At 37.5% G+C, this 26,963-nt stretch overlaps 1 protein-coding gene across 2 annotated transcripts in view; it reads right to left on the bottom strand.

Annotated features, from left to right (window-relative positions):
* PATJ (PATJ crumbs cell polarity complex component) overlaps positions 1–26,963 on the bottom strand; it is a 340,450-nt gene that overhangs the window by 103,205 nt on the left and 210,282 nt on the right. For both annotated transcript variants that reach the window (XM_065889002.1, XM_065889011.1), the window contains exon 28: positions 12,377–12,468. In XM_065889002.1, coding sequence (XP_065745074.1) covers positions 12,377–12,468 — 92 coding nt within the window. The remainder of the gene's footprint in view (positions 1–12,376; positions 12,469–26,963) is intronic.

Raw genomic sequence — 26,963 nt, 5'->3', positions numbered from 1 at the left:
ATACATGGGTGTTGTTCTAAGCCATTAAATTTGTGGTAGCTTGTTACACAGCAAGAGAAAAGTAATACCTAACAAAACTTTTTGATTTGGAAAACACGATCACCAGAAACATAACTTTTGAGTTCTTACCATGTACTGCTGTTTTGATGCTTTTTATGTGTTAACTCATTTAACCTTCATAACAATTCTACGTAGTAGTTATAATTATTTTCTTCATTTTACACAGAGGTTAAGCTACCTGACCAAAGTCACAAAGCTAATAAATAGCAAGCTGAGATTAAAATCCAGCCACCTGGTTTCAAAACCTACTCTTTTAACTATTATATTACAGTGTTTTCCATTTCAATAGCCTGACCCAAAGCCACAAATATCTTCTCTCATATATGCAAGCTAATATCCCCAGATCCATCTTGGGGAAAAATTCTACTAGGTCACAATTTACTTTTTTTTTTTTTGCGGTACGCGGGCCTCTCCCGTTGTGGAGCACAGGCTCTGGACGCACAGGCTCAGCAGCCATGGCTCGCGGGCCCAGTTGCTCCGCAGCATGTAGGATCTTCCCGGACCAGGGCACGAACCCACGTCCCCTGCATCGGCAAGCAGACTCTCAACCACTGTGCCACCAGGGAAGTCCTGTCACAATCTACTCTTAAAGCTATTTCACAATTTTCCTCAGGGTAAAGATGCATGCAGGGTTCTAAGTTTGCGCACTCTGACTCGATCAACTTTTCATAATTAAGTTCAGAGTATCACAGCTACATTACTCATCCCTCAAATAAATATAACGACTGTAAAATGCTTTAAAATACTCATTGTGCTTGATAGTGCAGGTAGGATGGTGAATAATATGATGGAGTGTAATTCCCTCAGTACTCTTCTCTGACAGTGAGTAGGGCTGTTCCTAAATCCTCTGGCTGGTAGTTTTCTTCACCTTTAAAGTTGAGCCAGTTCTCGATTAACTACGTTTCCTTTTCTGCCTTGGTGATCATGGAAACACAGGCTGAGATGGAACCTCTGTTGCCTGGGTACCTAACTGACCATAGGGAGCAGAGAGGCCCCCTTGCTGAGCCCCTGTAGACCTGTAAAATGAGAAAGAAAGAAACACTGTGTCGTTTTAAGCGACTGACATTTGGGCTCTTAGTTAATGTTTGAAGCATTATTGAGTCTACCCTGACTCAAAGATGTTCTAAACAAGTTTATTCTATAAAAATTTTTTTCCAAAAAGTCATGCTTGTACCTTAATCAGAATAGCTAAAAACTGGAAACAACCCAAATGTCCACTTTCAGGAGAATGGATCAAAAAATTGTGGTATCTTCATAGATTGGAATATTCCTCAGTAATTAAAGGAACTATTGATATATAGGACAACAAGGATAAAACTCAAAAAAAATATGTAAAATGAAAGAAACCAGACACAGAATGATAGATGTTGCTTGATTCTATTTACACAAAGCTCAAGAATAGTTAAAACTAATCTGTGGTGACAGAAATCAGAAGTGTTGGCTCTGCAGGGAGGGACTGACTGGAAAGGAGCACCAGGGAGCTTTCTGGGTGAATGAATTTCTTACATTTTTGTTTTGGGTGATGGCTACACAGGTGTATGCTTTGTATTATCAAAACTCAACAAACTGAACACTTAAAATCTATTGCATTGAGTATAAATCATACCCCAGTTTAAAAATGAATTCATGATTATATAATGTGTAAGACATCTATGTGCTTAGTCCTAAGCAGACCTAGGTAAATGTACAGTTCCATCTGCAGTTCTACCAGTAAGATGCAAGATACTATGCAACTTTTAAAAGATCTTACTTCTTAATCTATAAAATTAGGATAATATCTTCTAACAGAATTGAGAGATAACATAAATGTCATAACACTAAAGCATAGGAACAATAGTTAACAGTTAATGTTTTATGATGTTCAGTCTCAGATGCTTACATCTTCAGGTGCTAAGTCCTCAGTTACTCTTGATTCATTCACCCATCAACTCTTACACCCAAAGAAAGCATTCAGTCTAAAGGTCTCATTCTAAAGATTTCATCCTTTTTTCTCTTTTCTTCTAGTTCAATGTCCCCATCCTAATTCATGCACTTTTCACATCATCTATACTGTGACAACAGCTTTCTCTGTGTCTCAGTCAATCCAAATCACTCCCCTCTCAACTGTGAAATCCCCTCTCTGCAACCAAGCCTGCAAATGCACTCTAAATAACCCAGCATCATAGAGTTCGCTCTATTGGTGTTAGTTTTGCCTGATGTATAGTTATTTATCTGCATGTCTTAGAAGTTCTTGAATAACTTCTTACTTAACTCCGTGGTCTTATATAGTATCTGAGATACAGTAGGTACTCAATAAATACTTGAATTAAATTTGTTCATGCAGTTTAGACTTAATTTTTTCCTATGTAAATCTGCCCAGGTAGCATTAACTAGCTCTTGCTGTACCACTGTCACAACAGTAATCTCTCTCTCTTCTGAATTTCTAAACTACTAACATGGCTTTTCTCAGCAACTTCTTTCTATTCTTCAAAGAATACTTCACTGCATTCGTAGAAGCATATACATGTCACATACACGGATTTGTTGATAAAACCCTTTATGTTTATTCCTTACCCATCAAAGTTGTAACTATAATTAAGTTGTAGTAAGAGATTTCAATAACATGTTATTTAAAGCATCAATCCAGTAATCATTGACTAATTCCTTAGGATTAAATATGAGATTCTCTCTCTAATGTAAACTCTAAAAGAATGCTACAAATTGTGGTTAAAAGAAAGATTAGTGAGATATGAGGAGAACATACTTATCTTCAGGAAAGCACACTGAGCCCATGACAACAGTTTCTGAATGAGGAAAAAAAAAAGACATCTGATGTAATGGGCTGTGTGTGTGTGTGTGTGTGTGTGTGTGTGTGTATTTGTAGAATTACATAACTTTTCATTTATCAGGGTCTGAGATATCTCCAAGGAGCATTTCTCCTTCTTTTAAAAGTGAAAGTGTGTTGCATCCTAAAATTTATACGGAATAGCCAAAACAATCTTGAAAAAGAAGAACAAAGTTGGAGGTCTCACGCTTCCTGATTTCACAATGTACTACAATGCTATAGCAATCAAAACAATGTTGTACTAGCTTAAGAACAGACATATAGACCGATGGAATAGAATAGAAAGAAAACCCTGAAGTAAACCCTCAGTGTAGGGTCAAATGATTTCAACAAGGGTGCCAAGACCATTCAACGGGGGCAAGGATGATCTTTTCAACAAATTGTACAGGGAAACCTGGATATCCACATGCAAAAGAATGAAGTTGGATCCTTCCCCTATACCATATACAGAAATTAACTCAAAATAGATCAAAGACCTGAACATAAGAGCTAAAACTATAAAACTGTTAAAGAAAACATAGGGGACAAACTTCATGACATTGGATTTGGCAATGATATCTTGGATTTGACACCAAAAGCCCAAGCAACAACAAATAGATAAATTGGACTATATTAAAATGAAAAACTTCCGTGGATCAAAGGACACAATCAACAGAGTGAAAAGGCAACCTATGGAATGGGAGAGAGAACTTTTGCAAATCGTATATCTGATAATGAGTTAATATCCAGAATACATAAAGAATTCCTGCCACTCAACAACAAAACAAACAACCTGATTAAAAAACAGGAAAAAGACTTGAAAAGACAACTCTCCAAAGAAGTTATACAAATGGCCAATAAACACATAAAAAATGCTCAATATCACTAATCATCAGAGAAATGCACATCAAAACCACAATGAGATACCACCTCATACCCAATAGGATAACTACTATCAAAAAAATGGAAAACAATAAGAGTTGGTGAGGTTGTAGAGAAACTGGAACCCTTGTCCACTGTTGGTAGGAATGTAATATGGTGTAGCTGCTATGGAAACTATAGTGGTTCTTCAAAAAACTGAAAATAGAATTGCCCTATAATTCAGCAATTCCACTTCCGGGTATATATGGAAAAGAATTGAGAGTCTCAAACGGACATTTGTACACTCATGTTCATACTAGCATTATTCACAATAGTCAAAAGGTAGAAGCAAACCAAGTGTTTCTCAACAGATGAATGGATAAACATACAATGGAATATCATTCAGTTTTAAAAAGGAAGGCAATTCTGACACATGCTACAACATGGATGAACCTTGAAAACATTATGGTAAGCGAAATAAGCCAGTAACAAAAGGACAAATACTGTATGAGTCCACTTTTATGAGATACCTAGTGTAGTTAAATTGAGAGAGAGAAAGTAGAAAGATAGTTGCCAGGAGCTTGGAGGTGGGGGCGGAGAGGACAGAATGGGGTATTATTTGTCAATGGGTATAGAGTTGCAGTTCTGCAAGATGTAAAAAGTTTTGGAGATAGATGGCGGTGATGGCAGTACAACAATGTGAATATACTTAATTCTACTTTAACTGTACACTTAAAAATGGTTAATAAGGTAGATTTTATGTTATGCATATTTTACCACAATTAAAAAAATTAACTAAGACCAAACAAAGTACAAGTGTGATGAGAATACATTTGAATTATTTAGAATATCACTTAAAACCATTTTGTCTTCAGGACTGCTCTGGTCTTACCACTTGAAAATTCACTTTCACTAAACCTATAAATCTTATTTTATGTCCACAAAACAGCATTATATCAAAAGTAGAAGTTATGTGCCTGAATTCAACCAGGAGTGCTGAGTACGTTGATTTAATTTTTTGCAACCTGTTCTAAAATGATTATAACTACAATCTAGTGGCTAGCACATTGTTTAGGTGTACACATACAAAAAGCTGAATAAATGAACACATGAACACAACTAAACAGGCCTAGATAATTTTTTCTGACTGTATTATCAATAAGTACAGTGATGTGAGACACTTGAAAATAAACTCTACATTTGCTATATTAATTGGAACATGACATTGAATTAACATTCAGCCAGGAAAGCTCCATGTAAATGAACCAGAAGTAACACATAAAACAAAGCAAATCATTATATCTCAGTGGGAGCAAAACTCCTTTCTGAAAAGATTCCAGGAGGTATTTCTAACTATATGAATACACTAAATAGCTTCCAATTTCCAACTGGAAAAACCACCAAAATAGCTAAATATGCTGAATCTGAAATAAATGCCTAGTGAGTGGAATTATGAACTCCATTTTTGGCATTCCTAACAATGTCAATCACTAACTGAGGGCTGCTGGGAGTAACTCAGCATCTAGACCCACATTTTACAAAGGTGGCCCCAGGTAAGTTCTAAATAATGGTTGCCATTTGTACAGAGGAAAAGTTGACTCATAAAATATTTGGCAGTGAAGGTTGGCAGGAGAGTTACTATGGGGAGCTTTAGGACTGGATGGGATAAATGACAGCCTACCAAGTTTCTCATAGAGACTCTTTCTAAAGATAGTACAGTAGATATCCACAGCCATTCTCCTCTTTATTCCGGCTGGCAAAGCCCAAATGTTGTTCAGGTATCCAGCCCTCACCGGAAGGCCATGTGCTAGGAAAGGTGACTCTTCCTGCAGGTATAAATCTGGGAAAAATCTTGCCTGATTTCTCTGAAATCATCGTGGTAATCTCATTTCAAGAGCCAATGGCAATGGAAACCTGTCATACTGGAGATCCTCAGTAGAGACTTGTTCAGAGGTCTTGTGCTCTGCTAAAGAAGTCTGAAAGATAAAACCTTCTCAGGATCCAGGCTTAGAGCCTACATGTGACAAGCATATGTGCAGAGAGAACTCACTCTGGTTGCTCATGATTTGTTCAGAGAGCTCTACTTTTAGCATCCTTCCCATTCATTAGGATTCTTTGGCAGCAAGCAATAGAAATGAATTTAGGCCACCTTAAGCAAAAGGTAATTTATTAGAGGGATATTGGAATCTCTCAAAACATAGGCAGGCTATATGACCAGACTTGGAACAGACCAGGAACTAAGAGACTTCCAGAGGACAAGGAAGCAGGATGCAGAATGATGTCATAGCAGGAGCCTCTGATCAAGGCCCTGTGGCTCCATGAATAAACACTGTACATGTAAAGTCACTCACATTACTTGCTTCCTGTTCTAAGCCTAAGGTATCATACTGCCCAAACTTAGGTTGCATGACCACCCACTGGCCACACCTTGGCAGTGAAAGAGAGATCTATTTCAGCTTCTACAGAGGGAGACAGGTATCTAGATTTACTGTTTTTACTGTTCCATCATACTATATACATTGTGTGCATGTGTGTGTGTGTTTGGGGGAGAGGAGTCTATCAAAGGAAACAGGCATTCTACTGTGTAGAAAGGTGTAAAAATACTGCCAAAAAAAAAAATAAATCCCATCATCCCTGTGACTATCACAACTAGCTGAGTGCCAAAAGAAGTGAAACAAATATAGTCATGATTCCCACAAGCTGGTATTAAGAAATAGGAGCAGCAAAGAAAAAGTTAGCAATTCTATTCACGCAATAATAACAGTGGTTTTCAAAGATACTTTACAAGTCATACAAGAAAGATGGGCTTGTTTGGTAGCAGCACTTTACCTAATTGACTAAATTCATCAGAATTCACGAATGGCCCTGTAAAATATTTGGTTACTTCAGACTACCTAGCTACAGCCACCCTCAAAAGAGAAACATTTATGGCTACTGTGGATATTCAAAAGAATATGTCATAGGCTGTCATGATGTTTCCAGAAATGTATGACCCGATGGAATGATAACTGGATTAAATATACAGCTTCCCAAGGTTACCACAGTCTGTCAAAGGGAGCAATATATAAATTCCAATGTTTTTGACAAAAGATCAAAACACAACACACTCTAATTTCACCTTGTTCTTGAACCAAAAGTCTTATAAATTCTACTTATGAATTTAAAATTACTATTTAAAATGGATAGTACAGGACACAAGTATGGAAGAAATAAGCAAGAGTCATCATTTCAGAGCACCTGAGAGACTTATATGGATCTACCACACGGTCCAACTAAACAAAGAAACAGAAGAGCCTTGAAACTACAGGAGAGTCTCTACTTCCTACAACTGCTAACATGGTTCAGTGCTAATGACAGGCCTCCTCCTCAAACCTTCTTGTCATATATGCCATGGATGATATTTTATTGTGCACTTGAAAAGGGGCCTTACATTCTTTAATGTCCTTTAATGGTCTATGAGAGTGAGAAAGATGCTTGCTTACAGAAATCAAATCAAATGACACACATAGCTGTGTTCATCCAATGATACTTTCCTAAAGAAGGACTGCTTTTCTTCTAGAAGTAATATTCAGGTATATTGGGCATAACATCCAATTCTAGAAATCTTTCGCTTTCTATACATACTATGACTTTGCTTACTTATCCTTCTGGTCTGGGGTTAAACGTCTTTCTCTGTGACACCCTCCCACAGGCTTCAAAGACCAGGCTAGGTGTCTCTCTTATATGTTCCTATAGTATCACAGCACTTACACCACTGGATAAGGTACTGGACTGTTTTACTCTCTGTGTCCTCTCTTAGGGCAGAGACTGTGTTCTCTGTGTCACTCGCTCCACAACACTAGCACAAGTAGGCACTGTGCAAATACTTGTCAAACAAATGCATGAATGTTTCTTAAGTCAAATTCATACTTGTTCCCACAATCTTTTTTCCCTCCTATTGATCAAAACTAGATGTAAAGAATCAAGAGCACAATAAAGGTCTTAAAAACAGGCTTTCAATTTGTTAATTCAGATGGACTTACTCCGACATTCACATTAATTTCAAATCAACTTCATCTTTTAGGGACATGGCTAGAGGATAACAGGCCACACCATATTTTTAATTACAGAAACAAGACATGTTCAGTGGATACAGTAAGGTGGATCCCATGGCGAGTCCCCTTTCACTTGTTAGGGCTTGACAGCTAGCACTAAATCTTTCCAAGGGTTTCAGTTTCATTTGGCCTCCTTTAGCCCCAGCAGTTTTTAACAGTACGCATTTTCCACATGTAATTAAGTAATGGAGAGTGAGTTGTTATACATGACATTTAATTTTCGATAGTGGGGGAAGGTATGACAAGAGCTGCAGGCGAGATCATTAATCTTCTTGGATCCCTGCACTGCCACATACAGCAATTCATTCTTGATCGTATTAACACAGAGTTCCTCCTGTACTGAAATTGGAGCGCTTGTGTAGAGGGGCTCATGTGGGATAGGAAAACTCACAGAATTGAATGTGTGCTACACAGTAAGCCCCCAGATTGTAATATACATCTAGATGATCTAGAGTAGAATAATTTAGTATACCAGAGTCTATATGTGCATTGGGCACAATTACATGATTACAGAATTGTCCAAAATCTAGCAATGTAGGGAGAAAAGGGCAAAAAGTGATTATGTAAGTCATATATACACAGCAGCAACTTGCTAATTTTCCTTGATGACTCACACACCCCTTTTGTGAATTACAGATCAATTAGTATATGAATAAAGACAAGTGTTAAAAGAATATAAGGACGTGATCACACAAATGTACATCACTACAGGTTAAAGACCCTAGTTAATTAAAATGTTGCCTGCAGCATATTTTAACAGCTTTCTGTGATTACTACTAATCATTCTCCCAAACCTGTGGCCAGTTCCCATTTTTATCTCAATTGTCAATAAATTTGAAAAAGAGTTGCTCAGGTATAAAAGCCAAAATTTTCTGTATAATGGAAATGCACAGGGAATCACTAATTTCAACTAAGGAAGGAAATACTGCCAAAGAGAAGCACTAATCAAAGAAATACAATTTATAAAAATCAGTTTTTAAAGTAACATTATATCACACAAAGCAGTTATGCCGTTTTAAGGAAAAGTACAATTGCGTCTGTTGTACTGAGATGATTTAAGTGCTAAATTCCTGAAACTTGGTAACAAATCAATATTTAATTGTTTCAGGATTTGGTTCCAAAATAAGCAAAATTAGAGTCCTTGTAACAATAGCCTGAAAGAGGCAATTTATAGGCAGAGGCTGAAAGATGTATCTAAATGAGTAATGAACTAGACAATCAGCCTGAAAAAGCGAGGATGATGTGTTGGATAGCACCTAAAATGCACAGGTTATTACTACACATGAATAGGACACCAATCTACCACGATACCCTTATTGGTGATGTAAAGAGCTGATAAGCAATGAAGTATTTTCTTTTTTGATTTCCTTAAGTGCTTTAAATTCCGACCCTACTTGATATCACTTACCTCAGTAAAATCTATTTAATACATTTTATTGACATGGGGATTAATTGATGTTAATTAGATTTCTCTTTATACAGTCCTCAATTAAAGAGCGTTCTACTCCTTGTTGGAGGATCAGGTCATCATTTAAAAAAGAAGACCACGGAGAAGAAACAGAAGCAGAAGCAGCAGCAGCTCAACAACAACAGACAGGGAAATAAAAGACATTTTAGGCAGGCTGTGTCCTTGTCTCTTATTCTAACATGTACCAGAAATGGTTGTATATAATGTCCGTACCTATCTCTTCTAGGGCTTAATCATTATGATGTTAATTAAAGCATTCTAAAACTGTGAATGCGCTTCACTCAAAAACTGGTCAAGATTCTGGAATGAGACAAAGTATATATGAGAAGTGGTTCTTCTTTTTACCCCTCCTCTTCCCTTCTCCCTAAATACTTCTTTCCTTCTCTTTTACCTCTGTCCTCCCTCCCTCCCCGCCTTCTTCTGCCATCAACATCATCACCAGCACCTTCATCACTATAGCAGCCACCATTGTTGAGTCCATATTGCCAGGCAATTTACATGTATAAATACATTAGACATGTATAAATACATTATAAATATAGAGTTAGCTATATTATCCCCATACCAAAGCTCAGGAAACTGACCAAGCTCACAAAGCTGGGATATCACAGAGTAGGTTTCAAGCCCAGGCAGGGTGAACTGTGGTTTCTTTTTTTAATCACTAAGCCTTAGAGTTCAGTCTTGTTTTAGAAAACAAGGTAAGAGTTCTTAGTCAAATGACTTTAGGTAAGAGTTCTTTGTCAAATGACTAGTTCCTTCCCTATGGACACTGAAGCGTTAATTAATTAATAAAATGCTGGCACACAAATTATTAGATACATATCTATTGAATAAAACAAAAGGTTGTAAGCAGCGCATACATCTCTCTTGATACAATTCAAGCTCATTTCCCTTTAGATAGTCTAAAAGTGGATATGACTAGATTGTTCAGAATCAAGCCCACATCATTTTTCCCCCTATAAAAGAAGATATAGAAACTCTTCCTAAGTTAGATTATTTGAGAAAGTAGTAGGGAGAGGGACTGAAGTATGAGGAATTTTGTAAAATATGAGTTATATGTCTATATGCATTTTTGAATCCCCAAAATAAGTCACACTAACTTACTATGATTGCTGCCTTTGGAAAATAAATAATCTGGATTACTCAGTAGGAGCTGAAAGGAAATTTATTCAATAAAGCCTTCTGAGTGCCCACTGTGTGCTAGGCATGTAAGAAAGGCTCATAATTAGGTGACATATTTTGAATGTAGTTTGATCCTTCTAAATTTCTTAAAATCACTTCCAGTAAATAAGTATGCAGCAGCATCCTCAATCACGCTTACACCATTAATTTCCTGAACAAATTTTTTTCTTGATTCTGATCAAAATTGAAACCACCAGACACTAAATTAATGGGAGTATATTACTATTATTAAAATTCTACTCAGCTTTCTCTTCTGTACTCTAAATAATTTCAGTTCGTTTAACCTTTCTTTCTTGAAAGAGGGGGGTTCTATTTCCCAACTACTTAATTGCATTAAATGATTTCCTTTGGATCCCACTCAATTTTCTTTTGCTCTCTTTAAAATGGGATGACCTGGCATGAGTAATAAAGGCCCCACAAACGCTGAAGAGGTAACAGTAATGTTAATCATTAATAATGTCCCTTGCAGCAGTCACCACCATGTGCCGAGCACTGATGTGCAGACTCCACTGAGTGCTATCTAACGTCTTCTCATGTGATCCTCACACAGCTTTACATAAAGTTCTAAAGCCTAAATGGCTTCACCTCTTTACTTGTATGCACTTCTCTTGATGGACATCTTAAATTTTTGAGGGGCTGACCTTTCCTCAAGTCTGTTCATGTTTTCACCTAATTTTGTAACCTCTGGCAACGGCAAGGGCCAAGAAACCCCAGAAAAGAGATTGGTGTCTGACAGAGGACTTCAAGGTGAGTAAGCCAGAGGTGGTCGTCTTAATAAATACATAAAGACAGATGAGAGGAGGAAGGTTTCTCCCCCTAGAAACAAGGGTAAAAACCCCTGGAAATCCAGAAAGTGTTACTGAGCAAGAGAAAAGGGCATCAATGTAGGATTTCTTCAGGAGCAAAGCAGCAACGCCTGTGAGGCTGAAGTGATGGCATGGGAAGGAATATTTCAATCACCTACATTAGTGCCCATATCTGGGAATAAAACTCCCCCTTAATCCCAGCCATCTCCTGGGAGTGGACGGGTCTTACTAACAGGTAACTATAGAGAAGGGGGAGAAAAACAATGATCATCACCATCATAAAGGACCAGCTAACATTTTTTCAAGCCTTTACTCCATGCTGGGCACTGTGGTAAGCATTTCTAATTTTTGAAACACCACAACGAGTGAGGTAAGTGCATTATAGCCCCCATTTTACAGATAATAACTGAAGCCCAAAGCAAAAAGAAACAGCATGACAGTTAACATACAGGGTTAGTTACATCCCCAAGAATAATTCAGACTCATCTGTCATTTCAGTCCAATAACAGGGAATCAAGCTTCCTTCCACTGCTGGTGATGGCCACCACCAATGAGGAGTCCCAATTCTGACTCATTTAAGCCAAAAGGGCTCAGTCAGCTAGCAGATGAGGTGTGGGCAAATGCAGAGCCCCAAACGGACCACACGACTCCAGACAGCAGAGCTCACATCTCCTCCCCTCTGTATTTCTCACAAGCACTGTTAATACGAAGCTTCTAAAATTTTCCTGGTTCTTTTTTTCCTGCATATTCTTTGATGAAGGCATTAATGATTCAGCAAATTACCAAATGATGGTGACAGTAGGATGAGAAGCTAGAATATTCTATCATATTTATAAAGAGGATAATCAGGAAGAATTTTTTTTAAATGGAAATAAAAGTACAAGCCTCAATTACCACTTCTATCATGTGAAACATAAATAACAAGAACACATCACAATCGAAACGATCTATACTTTTCTTGAAGTGACAGTCACAAGAGGGAAATACATTTTTAGAATACAGTGATTTTGTTAAACAGACGAAAGATGAAATAGTCTTACACAAATGATAACATCTCAAGAGGAGATCTTAAGTTTTAGAAAACCAGATGTATCTATCCTACCTGATGAAAACAAGCTTGACCTTTGACGGGGCAGTCTTAATAATGGCAGATGCATTTTGATGACTTCTTCCATACAGGATCTGATTGTTTATCTGTAGGGGAAAAAAATCAAATGCACTTGTAAAATTGTAATATATATATATTTTGTATGAAACTATATATGTATATATACATGTATACAAGTATATGTGTATGTACTTGGAATTAGAAAATGAAGTTCATTCATTTTTAAGTAGGTAGATGTAGGACTCTTTAATGCTAAAACTCTTAACATTCTTCAGAGTATAGATTCAAACACTAATTCCAAGCAGCTGCTAAAATCTCTTAAATTCTAATTTGAATGCAGTTAATAAAGAACATACAGTTTTTGACCCTTTTGCTAAACTTGACAGCAGCAGTTGAGCTAGATGCAAAAACCTTATGATAGATATTTCATTTCCTACAGCTTTTCCAGACTCCTAAAAAATGCAGAAAACAGACCAAACTGTGGTATTCATCAGAGCTCTGGAGTGTCCATTAAATATGATTCTGTAAACGTGTCAAGGTTATTACATAGCATAAATCTTGTTACTCCAGAGGATGTAAATATTACATCCCCATTTTAAGTCAAATATTAGAGCAATTGCACTGAAACATTTTACTGTACCCAATCAATGAGGCATCCACTCTTATCTAAGATGTGGTGGGATTTTTAACTTGATTGAATTCACCTAAATATGATCTAAAAACATTTATATTCTAAATTTTTTCACTCCAGATTTTCCCACTGCTGAAGTATGATGGTAGTCATAATCAATCTTTTATTTTATTTCAGCCATTTGATAAGAGCTCACACAGTTTGGGCTTTTTCTCTCTTGTCTCTTCAATAAGTAATGATCTATGTCATACTGTCCCTTTTTAACTGAGGCCTTGATAATTTCTATTATTTAAGGGATAGTATAGTACACTATATAAGGGATAGTAAAAAGGAATTTATGCTTTATGAAGCTAGCATCTAATTTGTCTGTCCTTGATGTCTCTGAACTTTTGCATTTGAAGACATCTGGAAAAGGTATCATTTTTGTCATAACAGCTATAATGAGAAAGTATTTGGAAATAAACACTTCAAAGGATGGAATGAAAATATAATATTTTTAACTGTCTAAAATGTAGCTCATCCATCACCTCAAAGTGATAAAGCTGGTACTCATATCAAAGGCTATTGCAGAGACTAAACTTGAACCACTGCTTCACTATGCCTCTCATTTTATCAGCTTTTGTTCTTCACCAAGATAATCAATCTCCCAGAAATCCACTGATCTCCACACTGTCATTTCTCTGCGTCTCAGTTTCTTCTTCTTTAAAAGGAATCTAAGCACCTATTTCATAAAACTATTGTGAGAATTAAATAATGTCTTTAAATTTTATTTACAGTAATCTTGATACCCAAATGATTTTTAATTTTTATGTGTTAAAACTACTCATTTTTCTGTTAAGATTTCTGCCTTTTTAACATGATGTATTTAAAAATGTGCCCACCCTCTGTATGGTACTATGATGATGGATATATGCCATTATACATTTGTCCAAACCTACAGAATGTACAACACCCAGAGTAAGTGCTAATGTAAACTTACGGACTTTGAGTGATTACGATGGGTCAATATAGGTTCATCAGTTGTAATGAATGCACCACTCTGGAAGGGGATGTTGGTAATGAGGGAGGTTGTGCATGTTTGGGGATATGGGGGTCCATAGGAAATCTCTTTACCTTCCTCTCAATTTTCCTGCTCTAAAATAAAAATCATTTTTTAAGCACCCACCCTCTAGATAGCATATTTTCTCCTAATACTTTTATGGTTTTATTTTTCTTATATTTACATCTTCTTACCTAACTTAGTTATAAGGGAAATAGTTAAAGTCATGTAGTCATTAAGAGTGATGTGAAAAAGCATACTTAATGACATAAGAAATACCAAAAATGTATTAAGTGACAAAGCCTGGCTACAACATAGTATGTCTAGCATGATCACCTTTTTTGCTAACCATAATTTTCAATCTCTTTAACGGATAATGAACTGCAAATCAGAAAGTTTAAATCACAATTTTAAAATGAGACGATGCATGGACTGTGCTTGATCCAACGCCTGGCACTCAGGTGATTATGTGTGAATATCTTCCCCACAGTGCCTGGCCTCTGCTTTAAGAAAGTCTTTCCTCAACCACGACCTATCAAACCTTCTTGTCTTTGAATTCTATGGCACTAGGTTTAAAAAAATTCCTCTTATTCCATTTGCACCTCACCCACATGGTAAAGTCAACCCCTGTCAGGTGGAAAGCATCCATGCAGGCATATAACATTTATTGAACAGAGCTACACTCCTTGAGGGCAGGAACTGGTGTCCTCTTCTTGGTATTCCCCAGCCTTCATACACAGCTTGCATACAATGGTGCTCAGTGAGGATGCACTGAATCACAGAGCCCTGAATAGAAGTAACATTTCCGTTAATCAACTGCTGGTATGCTTTCTCTGAGGTGGGCTCCAGCCTTCAAAGTGATTGAAGTTTAAAAAAAAAAAAAAGTTTTTTTGATTAGCAAAAGCTTGAACGTATAGAAAATTGAGCTGTTTCATGTTTATGGATATGCCTGTCTTTTAGCTGTGATCCTCCATTTTGATAGAATAGAATCCATGGCAGTATTATTCTAAGAGGACAAAAATCATAGCCCAAATGAAGAAAGCAAGTCATTAATTTCAATTTACCTAAGAGTAAAGCTCAAGTTATAAGTCTCCTGGTGCTGTTTCTGAATATTCAGAGGCCCTGGCAGTAGAAAGGCGAGGCAGCTTGCTTGCTGGTAATGTTTTTTCCAGTGCCAACAACTGTGGCATTTACTGCTAAGGCAGCTGCTCCCTGCCAATGATCAGGGGCCTCTAGAGAGACTCTGCTACTCAGTGGAAAACTGGGAACAGAACAGGAAACTCAAGAAAGAGTGAAACCTTATTTTACTGGATTAAATCTAAAAGGAAAAATGCAGATCTCCGGATAAAAATAATCCAAGACAAAGTCTCTTTTCTGGCTTCAGAAATGACACATAAGCAGCCCTCTGAGTTTCAGGAGAGGAAGATCTCTTCTGTGTTTTCTTAGATCTTATTGTATACAAAACAATTTCACTATTTAAACAAAAGGTATATAGCTTCCAATGACATAAGCAGGTTTTTTATATTTCTTCATTTCTAAGGACACCCATTCCAGAGAAAATTCAGTAAGTAATTAGAAAGAATATGATGCATTTTATGCAAATTAACTTCAGACTGTCACTTTTCCTATTTCTGAGAAGGTGCTGTTTTCTGAGGGCACTATTGTTTAAACAACAGATGGAGGACATCTTCTAAGTATAGCATAGACAGAAAGAAAGCATTTTGTACCTCCTGGAAGTTTTTCAGGTTAATTCTAATTAATAATAACTACCAGCCACTGAGTGTTTTCTCCGTGCCAAACACTCTGCAAAGCTCTTGACGCACAGGATCTCAGTTAAATCTCAGAATAACCAGGTGTTATGTACTTTCACCAGATTATGACACTGGTACTCCAACACCTTGAGTAATTTGCCCAAGGTGATTTAGCTATTAGTTGAAAACCCTGTTTTCCTAAGGCACACCTATAGGTATTATCATCCGTATGGTGCACATAAAAATCAGCTGATGTCGGGCTTCCCTGGTGGCGCAGTGGTTGAGAGTCCGCCTGCCGATGCAGGGGACACGGGTTCGTGCCCCGGTCCGGGAAGATCCCACATGCCGCGGAGCCACTGGGCCCGTGAGCCATGGCCGCTAAGCCTGCATGTCCGGAGCCTGTGCTACGCAACGGGAGAGGCCACAACAGTGAGAGGCCCGCGTATCACACACACACAAAAAAAATCAGCTGATTTCTAAAGTCATCTTTGTAAAGGTGTCTATTAAATAAACTCTGAGCTGAACACCTACCATCTTAGGTCCTGGAATTTTGAGATACACAAGTCAGAATCAAGCATTTTACCACAATGCAGAGAGGCAAGACCTGATAGGCTTTGGAAATCCCTAATGCAGTATGCAGTTCTGTAAGACTGCACCTTTCCTTTTGAGCAAACAAGCTACACCCTGGACAATAATATATACTTATTTCACTTTTTCCTCATTATACAAATAGACAAAGATTGACTAACTTTTAAGTTTTTTTCTGACCCAAGCCAAAGGAAAACAGTTAAAATATTTCATCCTTTCAGAATATGTGATCACTCAGATTATCTAGAGATTGGAAAACACATTATTATTTTCCATATACTTCCAATGAACTGAGAAGTAGAGAAACTAGGTGCTTGCCCAAAGTTTCTCCTTTCAAAGGCAACTCAATGATATACAGAAAAAATAATAAATTATTTAGATATATCCTTATCTTTGATACTATCTAATAATTGCAAGAAGAACTATCCTTAGTCCTGACTTGTTATTCCAACTCCCCTCAAATAGTCTATTTATTATCTTAAAATCTGAGATGTACAACTCTTCCATTAAAGGGTAACCATATATATTCTAAGTCTGGGACAGTCCAGTTTATGCACGTTGTTCCCATTATTTATAATGCTCCCTCTCAAAAGTAACCCAGTTTGGGTGATAAATAATATCTTTTCCCACGTTCACCCAGCCATGACTATGGGAGGTGTATTTTATGATACTCCATCTTGATTTCCATATTACTACATGAGAAAAGATGTAGTAGAGACTTTGGGGATTGTTGCTAGCACACAACCACTTCCTTTACCAGGGATGGTCCTTCCAACCTTCCCATCACAAACGCCATCCATAATGATTGACAGCCAAGTTAGTATTGTTTGTCGTGCCACTCCAGGCTGAAGCTGGAGGACATGTGACACAGACTGGGACCATCAAGATTCTCTCTTTTTTGGGGGTTTAAAGGAGCTTTATATACTTTCTGTATGAAGGAGCTTTTTATACTCTTGATCTACAATTCTTGTTTTCTTATCTGTGTTTGGCTTCCTCTTCTGATTACTGACAAAAAAAGGCCTTTCTGAGATCCTCCACAAGGTCAGTAACTTCTATCTCAGCTCTATGATCTCTGGTCCTGAATGACACTAATATTTTATCATGGGTAAGTTAGCTCATCTTTTCCAAAGTTCTGAATTTCCAACTGAATGAAATGTCATTCAGGAGCAACTTACAGCAGTTCTACATACTGAAGACAATAGCTCCAAATAAGAAACATCTGTATTTGGAAAACTTACATCATATTATAACGGGTTTTCATTTTGATCCATATTTCCCCTCAGGGGTTGGTTTCTGCTACTCAGGGCGGGGGGGGGAACAAAAAACAAAAAACACTGATTTGAGGTAAACCCTCTCTATTCAGGTACAGAGATGGAATATTTAACTGCAATATTTTATAGTTTGTAGAAGAAGTAGAATTGGGTTAATCTAGCAATGATTCAGCAAAAGTAAACAGATATAAATCCTTTTGTTATACTACATAAACTTTCACTTTAGAAGTCCTTAATGAGATTTGTTTCAATAAAATTAATTATGCAAAAATATCATGAAGAGGTAGCTTTTCAACTATTCTTAATTTTCCATAGTTAAACTGAACATGAATATAAATTTATGCTGGAGAGCAGCTCAATTAAATTTACTCAAAAATGTACCAAATTGGAAGTAAAAGTTAATTAACTTAAGCTTAGATTAGAAATATTAATTATACAAAAATTAAAATTTAGTTCAAGCAACAGATTTGCCTGAGGTTTGAATATGTTAAAATATATTATGCTCAAAAACACACCCTTGGCCCATGCTTTTATTAAACAGGATGATTTATTATGAACAGTAATAAATTATAATTAAAAAATTGAGTTAGAATTCAGGTAACTGAAATTGCTGATGAAATCTGAGAGTCCTCCCTAATTCACTTCTAAATATATTCTAAACTTTACATTTCAAGACATTAGAATCTACAGGTTAACGTTTTTCTTAAATTAACTCTCTCACTGACTACAACACACATGTAGAGAAGAAAAACCAAATCATAAGTTTTATAACTTGATGGATCTTCTTACACTTTATTTTTTAATCTAAAGATTCCAAGGACTTCCCTGGTGGTGCAGTGGTTAAGAATCCTCCTGCCAATGCAGGGGACGTGGGTTCGAGCCCTGGTCCAGGAAGATCCCACATGCCATGGAGAAACCAAGCCCGTGTGCCACAACTATTGAGCCTGCGGCCCACAACTACTGAGCCCATGTGCCTAAAGCCCGTGCTTTGCAACAAGAGAAGCCACCACAATGAGAAGCCACCACAATGAGAAGCCTGGGCACCTCAACAAACAGTAGCCCCCACTCACTGCAACTAGAGAAAGCCCACAAGCAGCAACAAAGACCCAACGCAACCAAAAAAAAAAAAAATTTTAATTACAATTCCACTTCTAAGAATTTATCCTATAAAGATTAAAAATCAAGGTGCGGGCTTCCCTGGTGGCACAGTAGTTGAGAGTCCGCCTGCCGATGCAGGGGACACAGGTTCGTGCCCCGGTCCGGGAAGATCCCACATGTCGTGGAGCGGTTGGGCCCATGAACCATGGCCGCTGAGCCTGTGTGTCCGGGGCCTATGCTCCACAGTGGGAGAGGCCACAACAGTGAGAGGCCAGCGTACCGCAAAAAAAAAAAAAAAAAGAAATAAATTAAGGTGTCAAAACGCCTATCGTGGCTATAACTTATAATGGAAAAAAATAGAAAAAAACTATACATTCATCAACAAAAGGTTTATTATAGTTGCCTTAATACAACAATAAGTGGAAAATTGTGCTATTAAAAGGTGAAGGAGGGCTTCCCTGGTAGCGCAGTGGTTGACAGTCCGCCTGCCGATGCGGGGGACACGGGTTCGTGCCCCGGTCCAGGAGGATCCCACACGCTGCGGAGTGGCTGGGCCCGTGAGCCATGGCCACTGAGCCTGTGCGTCCAGAGCCTGTGCTCCACAACGGGAGAGGCCACACAGTGAGAGGCCTGCACACCACAATGAAGAGTGGCCCCCGCTTGCCACAACTAGAGAAAGCCCTCGAACAGAAACGAAGACCCACCACAGCCAAAAATAAATAAATTTAAAAAAAGAAGATGCAAGAAATGTTTAAAAAAGACCTAGAAGAATTAAAGAACAAACAAACAGAGATGAACAATACAATAACTTAAATGAAAACTACCCTAGAGGAATCAACAGCAGAATAACTGAGGCAGAAGGACGGATAAATGACCTAGAAGACAGAACGGTGGAATTCACTGCTGAGGAACAGAATAAAGAAAAAAGAATGAAAAGAAATGAAGACAGCCTAAGAGAGCTCTCAGACAACATTAAATGCAACAACATTTGCAATATAGTGGTCGCAGAAGGAGAAGAAAGAGAAAGGACCCAGGTAAACACTGGAAGAGATTATAGTTGAAAACTTCCCTAACGTGGGAAAGGAAATAGCCACCCAAGTCCAGGAAGTGCAGAGAGTCCCATACAGGATAAACCCAAGGAGAAACAGGCCAAGAGACATAGTAATCAAATTGGCAAAAATTAAAGACAAAGAAAAATTATTGAGAGCAGCAAGGGAAAAATGACAAGTAACATACAAGGGAACTCTCATAAGGTTAACAGCTGATTTCTCAGCAGAAACTCTACAAGCCAGAAGGGAGTGGCATGACATATTTAAAGTGATGAAAGGAAAGAACCTACAACCAAGATTACTCTACCCAGCAAAGATCTCATTCAGATTCGATGGAGAAATCAAAAGCTTTACCCACAGGCAAAAGCTAAAAGAATTCAGCACCACCAAACCAGCTCTACAACAAATGCTAAAGGAACTTCTCTAAGTGGGAAACACAAGAGAAGAAAAGGACCTACAAAAACAAACCCAAAACAACTAAGAAAATGGTAACAGGAACATACATATTGATAATTACCTTAAATGTGAATAGATTAAATGCTCCAACCAAAAGACACAGACTCACTGAATGGATACAAAAACAAGACCCATATATATGCTGTCTACAGGAGACCCACTTCAGACCCAGAGACACATGCACACTGAAAGTGAGGGGATGGAAAAAGATATTCCATTCAAATGGAAATCAAAAGAAAGCTGGAGTAGCAATACTCATACCAGATAAAATAGACTTTAAAATAAAGAATGTTACAAGAGAGAAGGAAGGACACTACATAATGATCAAGGGATCAATCCAAGAAGAAGATATACCAATTATAAATATAACAGCACCCAACACAGGAGAACCCCAATACATAAGGCAGCTGCTAACAGCTATAAAAGAGGATATCGACAATAACACAATGATATTGGGGGACTTTAACACCTCACTTACATCAATGGACAGATCATCCAAACAGAAAATTCCTAAGGAAACAGAAGCTTTAAATGACACAATAGACCAGATAGATTTAATTGATATTTATAGGACATTCCATCCAAAAACAGCAGATTACACTTTCTTCTCAAGTGCGCATGAAACATTCTCCAGGATAGATCACATCTTGGGTCACAAATCAAGCCTCAGTAAATTTAAGAAAACTGAAATCATATCAAGCATCTTTTCTGACCACAACACTATGAGATTAGAAATCAACCACAGGGGAAAAAAAGTAAAAAACACATACACATGGAGGCTAAACAATACATTACTAATAACCAAGAGATCACGGAAGAAATCAAAGAGGAAATCAAAAAATACCTAGAGGCAAATAACAATGAAAATATGGTGATCCAAAACCTATGGGATGCAGCAAAAGCAGTCATAAGAGGGAAGTTTGTAGCTATACAAGCCTACCTCAAGAAACAAGAAAAATCTCAAATAAACAATCTAACCTTACACCTAAAGGAGCTAGAGAAAGAAGAAGAAACAAAAACCTAAGTTAGCAGAAGGAAAGAAATCATAAAGATCAGAGCAGAAAAAAATGAAATAGAAACAAAGAAAACATAGCAAAGATCAATAAAAGTAAAAGCTGGTTCTTTGAGAAGATAAACAAAATTGATAAACCATTAGCCACACTTATCAAGAAAAAGAGGGAGAGGACTCAAATCAATAAAATTAGAAATGAAAAAGGAGAAGTTACAAGAGACACTGCAGAAATACAAAGCATCCTAAGACTACTACAAGCAACTCTATGCCAATAAAATAGACAACCTGGAAGAAATGGACAAATTCTTAGAAAGGTATAACCTTCCAAGACTGAACCAGGAAGAAATGGAAAATATGAACAGAACAATAACAAGTAATGAAATTGAAACTATGATTAAAAATCTTCCAACAAACAAAAGTCCAGGACCAGGTGGCTTCACAGGCGAATTCAATCAAACATTTAGAGAAGAGCTAACACCCATCCTTCTCAAACTCTTCCAAAAAATTGCAGAGGAAGGAACACTCCCAAATTCATTCTACAAGGCCACCATCACCATGATACCAAAACCAAAGATACTACAAAAAAAGAAAATTACAGACCAATCTCACTGATGAATATAGATGCAAAAATCCTCAACAAAATACTAGCAAACAGAATCCAACAACACATTAAAAGGATCATACACCATGATCAAGTGGGATTTATCCCAGGGATGTAGGGATTCTTCAATATATGCAAACCAATCAATGTGACACACCATATTAACAAACTGAAGAAGAAAAACCATATGATCATCTCAGTAGAGGCAGGAAAAGATTTTGACAAAATTCAACACCCATTTATGATAAAAACTCTCCAGAAGGTGGGCATAGAGGGAACCTACCTCAACATCATAAAGGCTATATATGACAAACCCACAGTCAACATCATTCTCAATGGTGAAAAACTGAAACCATTTCCTCTAAGATCAGGAACAAGACAAGGGTGTCCACTCTCACCACTATTATTCAACATAGTTTTGGAAGTCCTAGCCACAACAATCAGAGAAGAAATAAGAGGAATACAAACTGGAAAAGTAGTAGTAAAACTGTCACTGCTTGCAGATGACATGATACTATACATAGAGAATCCTAAAGATGTCACCAGAAAACTACTAGAGCTAATCAATGAATTTGGTAAAGTTTCAGGATACAAAATTAATGCACAGAAATCTCTTGCATTCTTATACACTAGTGATGAAAAATCTGAAAGAGAAATTAAGGAAACACTTCCATTTACCACTGCAACAAAAAGAATAAATACCTAGGAATTAACCTACCTAGGGAGACAAAAGACCTGTATGCAGAAAACTATAAGACACTGATGAAAGAAATTAAAGATGATACCAACAGATGGAGATATACCATGTTCTTGGGTTGGAAGAAACAATATTGTGAAAATGACTATACTATGCAAAACCATCAATATATTCAATGCAATCCCTATCAAATTACCAATGGCATTTTTTACAGAACTAGAACAAAAAATCTTAAAATTTGTATGGAGACACAAAAGACCCCGAATAGCCAAAGCAGTCTTGAGGGAAAAAAATGGAACTGGAGGAATCAGGCTTCCTGACTTCAGACTATAGTACAAAGCTACAGTAATCAAGACAATATGGTACTGGCACAAAAACAGAAATATAGATCAATGGAACAGGATAGAAAGCCCAGAGATAAACCCACACACCTATGGTCAACTCATCTATGACAAAGGAGGCAAGGATATACAATGGAGAAAAGATAGTCTCTTCAATAAGTGGTACTGGGAAAACTGGACAGCTACATGTAAAAGAATGAAATTAGAACACTCCCTAACACCATACACAAAAATAAACTCAAAATGGATTAGAGACCTAAATGTAAGACCGGACACTATAGAACTCTTAGAGGAAAACATAGGAAGAACACTCTTTGCCACAAATGACAGCAAGATCTTTTCTGATCCACCTCCTACAGTAATGGAAATAAAAACAAAAATAAACAAATGGTTCCTAATGAAACTTCAAAGCTTTTGCACAGCAAAGGAAACCATAAACAAGACGAAAAGACAACCCTCAGAATGGGAGAAAATACTTGCGAACGAATCTACGGACAAAGGGGTAATCTTCAAAATATATAAACAGCTCATGCAGCTCAATATTAAAAAAACAAGCAACCCAATCCAAAAATGGGCAGAAGACCTAAGTAGACATTTCTCCAAAGAAGACATACAGATGGCCAAGGAGCACATGAAAAGCTGCTCAACATCACTAATTATTAGAGAAATGCAAATCAAAACTACAATGAGGTATCACCTCACACCAGTTAGAATGGGCATCACCAGAAAATCTACAGACAACAAATACTGGAGAGGGTATGGAGAAAATGGAACCCTCTTGCACTGTTGGTGCGAATGTAAATTGATACAGCCACTATGGAGAACAGTATGGAGGTTCCTTAAAATACTGAAAATAGAACTACAATATGACCCAGCAATCCCACTACTGGGCACATACCCAGAGAAAACCATAATTCAAAAATACACATGCACCCTATTTTCATTGCAGCACTATTTACAATAGCCAGGTCATGGAAGCAACCTAAATGCCCATCGAGAGATGAATGGATAAAGAAGATGTGGTACATATATATAATGGAATATTATTCAGCCATAAAAAGGAATGAAACTGAGTCATTTGTAGGTATGTGGATGGATCTAGAGACTGTCATACAGAGTGAAGTAAGTCAGATAGAGAAAAACAAATATCGTATATTAACGCATATATGTGGAACCTAGAAAAATAGTACAGATGAACCGGTTTGCAGGTCAGAAATTGAGATACAGATGTAGAGAACAAACGTATGGACACCAAGGTGGGGGGAAGTGGTGGTGGTGGTGGTGGTGGTGGTGGTGGTGGTGGTGGTGGTGTTGTGTGTGTGTGTGTGTGTGTGTGTGTGTGTGTGTGTGTGATGAGTTGGGAGACTGGGATTGATGTGTGTACACTAATATGTATAAAATGGATAACTAATAAGAACCTGCTGTATAAAAAAATAAAATTAAATTTAAAAATAAAAGATATGTAGGTAGGAAACTGCAGCTCTCTTCCTAGGATCCACAGGTATAGCTTTGGGGGTTAGAGTATAGACTAACAGAATAAAGATACCCAGATCCTGTTCAAAGAAGACTTCGTAGAATATTTTCCCTTTCCAAAAATCTTGGGCACCAGCCCCCATGAAAAACAATCCTCAGTTTCCAAACCTCTGCCTTCAGTTCTGCACATCGGAGAAATGAAGGGAAGAAAGAGGCACCAAGGCAGGGATGGAACAGGGAAGATGACTGAGACTCACATGAAAACAAAATTTCACTATAACAGAAAGGTATTTCTGGATACATTTTCACATTAATTTTTTTCTCAAGAGACAAAATAATATACTTCAACCTCTAATAACTTAATAGTTGTGTAAAAGAGCAGGTTTTAAGAACTAAATTTAATAAACAGTGTTGAAATAAGGTCTTCTGTAACTTCATTTATTTCTTGTGAAATACATTGTTCCCAAAGGAAGACATTAATTTACAAGGCTTAAGCGTGAGAGATTTATTTTCTCTCAAACAAAACGAATTAAACTGAAATACCTTCTGAAGGCAAAGTAAGAGTATGCAGCTCACATCTCTCCAAATTTGATATATTAGGAAAATAGTAAGATATTCCTTTGAATTCTAAACCCTGACACTATTGAAAAATATCAACTTCAAGGAAGTGAGCAGAGAAATATGTTTTTGTGTTGCTCTGATTCTTAGTGTTTCTGTGGAAATAGCCCCAACTGCTATAGGTTGGTTCACTTGACCAAATGAAATAGGGTGCCTGTGGAGTTTCCTATTACATGCAGGGAATAGAAAGGAATAAGTGAATGGAGTCATAAGTATAATCTACCTCTGAACAGCTCATTAATATTGCAGAGGAATCATGCTTTCCTAGGAGGTTGAGGCATTACAGCCTACCTCTATTAATGGTATTGTTACTCAAATAAGTAAATAGGATCTCAGGTGAATAGTGACCTGGAATTCCTCTTCTAAGAACATCAATCCATACTAGGAGTCAAGACTTCCCCCAGACTAGTAAGATCCAGATTAATAGTTGCTTCTTTCAAACAAATGATCTGATTAGCACTCAACTCCAATTCCTTCTGCTACCAGAATTTTTTTCTCTTGACTTCAAAACATTTTTCTTGCTGTGTCTACAGACAGCCACAAAATCAGTAATCAAAGGACCTTATCAAAGTCCCCAACTCTCCTCCTTCAAGCCACAGTTTGTTTTTTTTTTTAAACACAAATCTCATCAGCGAATCAGTGTTGTAGAGGCAGGATTCCATCATACACATTTTATCGCTTTTGAAGCATACCTCATAGAGTCCAGCACTGCCACACTGCTCAGTGTGACAGGTAGGCAAGATAGGTACTCCTGTACTTTTTTAACGAGGACACTGAGACTCACAAGCTCAGTAACTAGTGCAAGGGTTCTAGGTGAGGTAGTGGCAGAGTTCAGAATCCAAACTCAAGTCTTCCCATCCCAAAGCCTCTTTCCAGTGAGGATGCAGCCTTTGGTACGGGTGAAATGTATATTCAACTTGATGCCATGGGACTCCTGCTACTTTACTTAATACTCATCTTAATCACCCATATGCCATCCCCAACCACCTCCCTCCTTGTCCAAAATAATTCCCAGCACCCAAGTCTCATTCCAAACTCTGTACAGTGGTGAAAGCCTAGAAAAATTCAGTTCAAGTGTCAACTTTAAAAACTCTGCCTCACCAGAGTATAGGACTATCTTCTCAGTCACTTCCTTATGTGTATGATATATGTGTGAAGAATTTTTTCAATGAAAAAGACTGCACCTGGCAGGTTGGCTAAGGTCTGATTATATTCAATGTTTTGCCAGATTTGGGGGGTGGGAAACACTCTCTCACATACTGGTAGTGGGGTGGAAAATTTGTATAACACTAAAGAAAGATGATTTGGTATATTTATGCCACAGGAATTGCACAAAGCCATATACACCAGTATGTTATAGTATTATTTGTACTGATATGGAAAATGATACATCATTCATTAAAAAAGGTATGTACAATATGATTCTATTTGTGGTTATTAACTATAAAATCTATATTTGCACAAATGTGTATGACCATGCATGAGACCGGTAGGAAGGATGGTAAACTGACAGTGGTTTCTTCTGGAGGAGTAGTAGAAGAGGGAAGATTATTACTTTTACCTGTACAATTACAATTTTTTATGATTACATGTTACTTTAAAAACATGTCAAAAAGTTAAGTTTCTCAGGCTTCTCTGGTGGCGCAGTGGTTGAGAGTCCGCCTGCCGATGCAGGGGACAGGGGTTTGTGCCCCGGTCCGGGAAGATCCCACATGCCGCGGAGCGGCTGGGCCCATGAGCCATGGCCGCTGAGCCTGCGTGTCCGGAGCCTGTGCTCCGCAACGGGAGAGGCCACAGCAGTGAGAGGCCCGCGTACCGCAAAAAGAAAAAAAAAAAGTTAAGTTTCTCTAAGTTAAAAAAGAGAAAAACAATAATAAGAAGCAAAACCTTTACAACTCAGTATGTTAGGGAATCCATTAGAGTTTTTTCTATTTTTTAATATTTGCTAACCTAATA

This window comes from Phocoena phocoena, chromosome 1, assembly GCF_963924675.1.
Source record: "Phocoena phocoena chromosome 1, mPhoPho1.1, whole genome shotgun sequence".
Lineage (NCBI taxonomy): Eukaryota > Metazoa > Chordata > Mammalia > Artiodactyla > Phocoenidae > Phocoena > Phocoena phocoena.
Note: the sequence above shows the minus strand (reverse complement) of the source record. Positions and strands in the feature narration are given on the sequence as shown.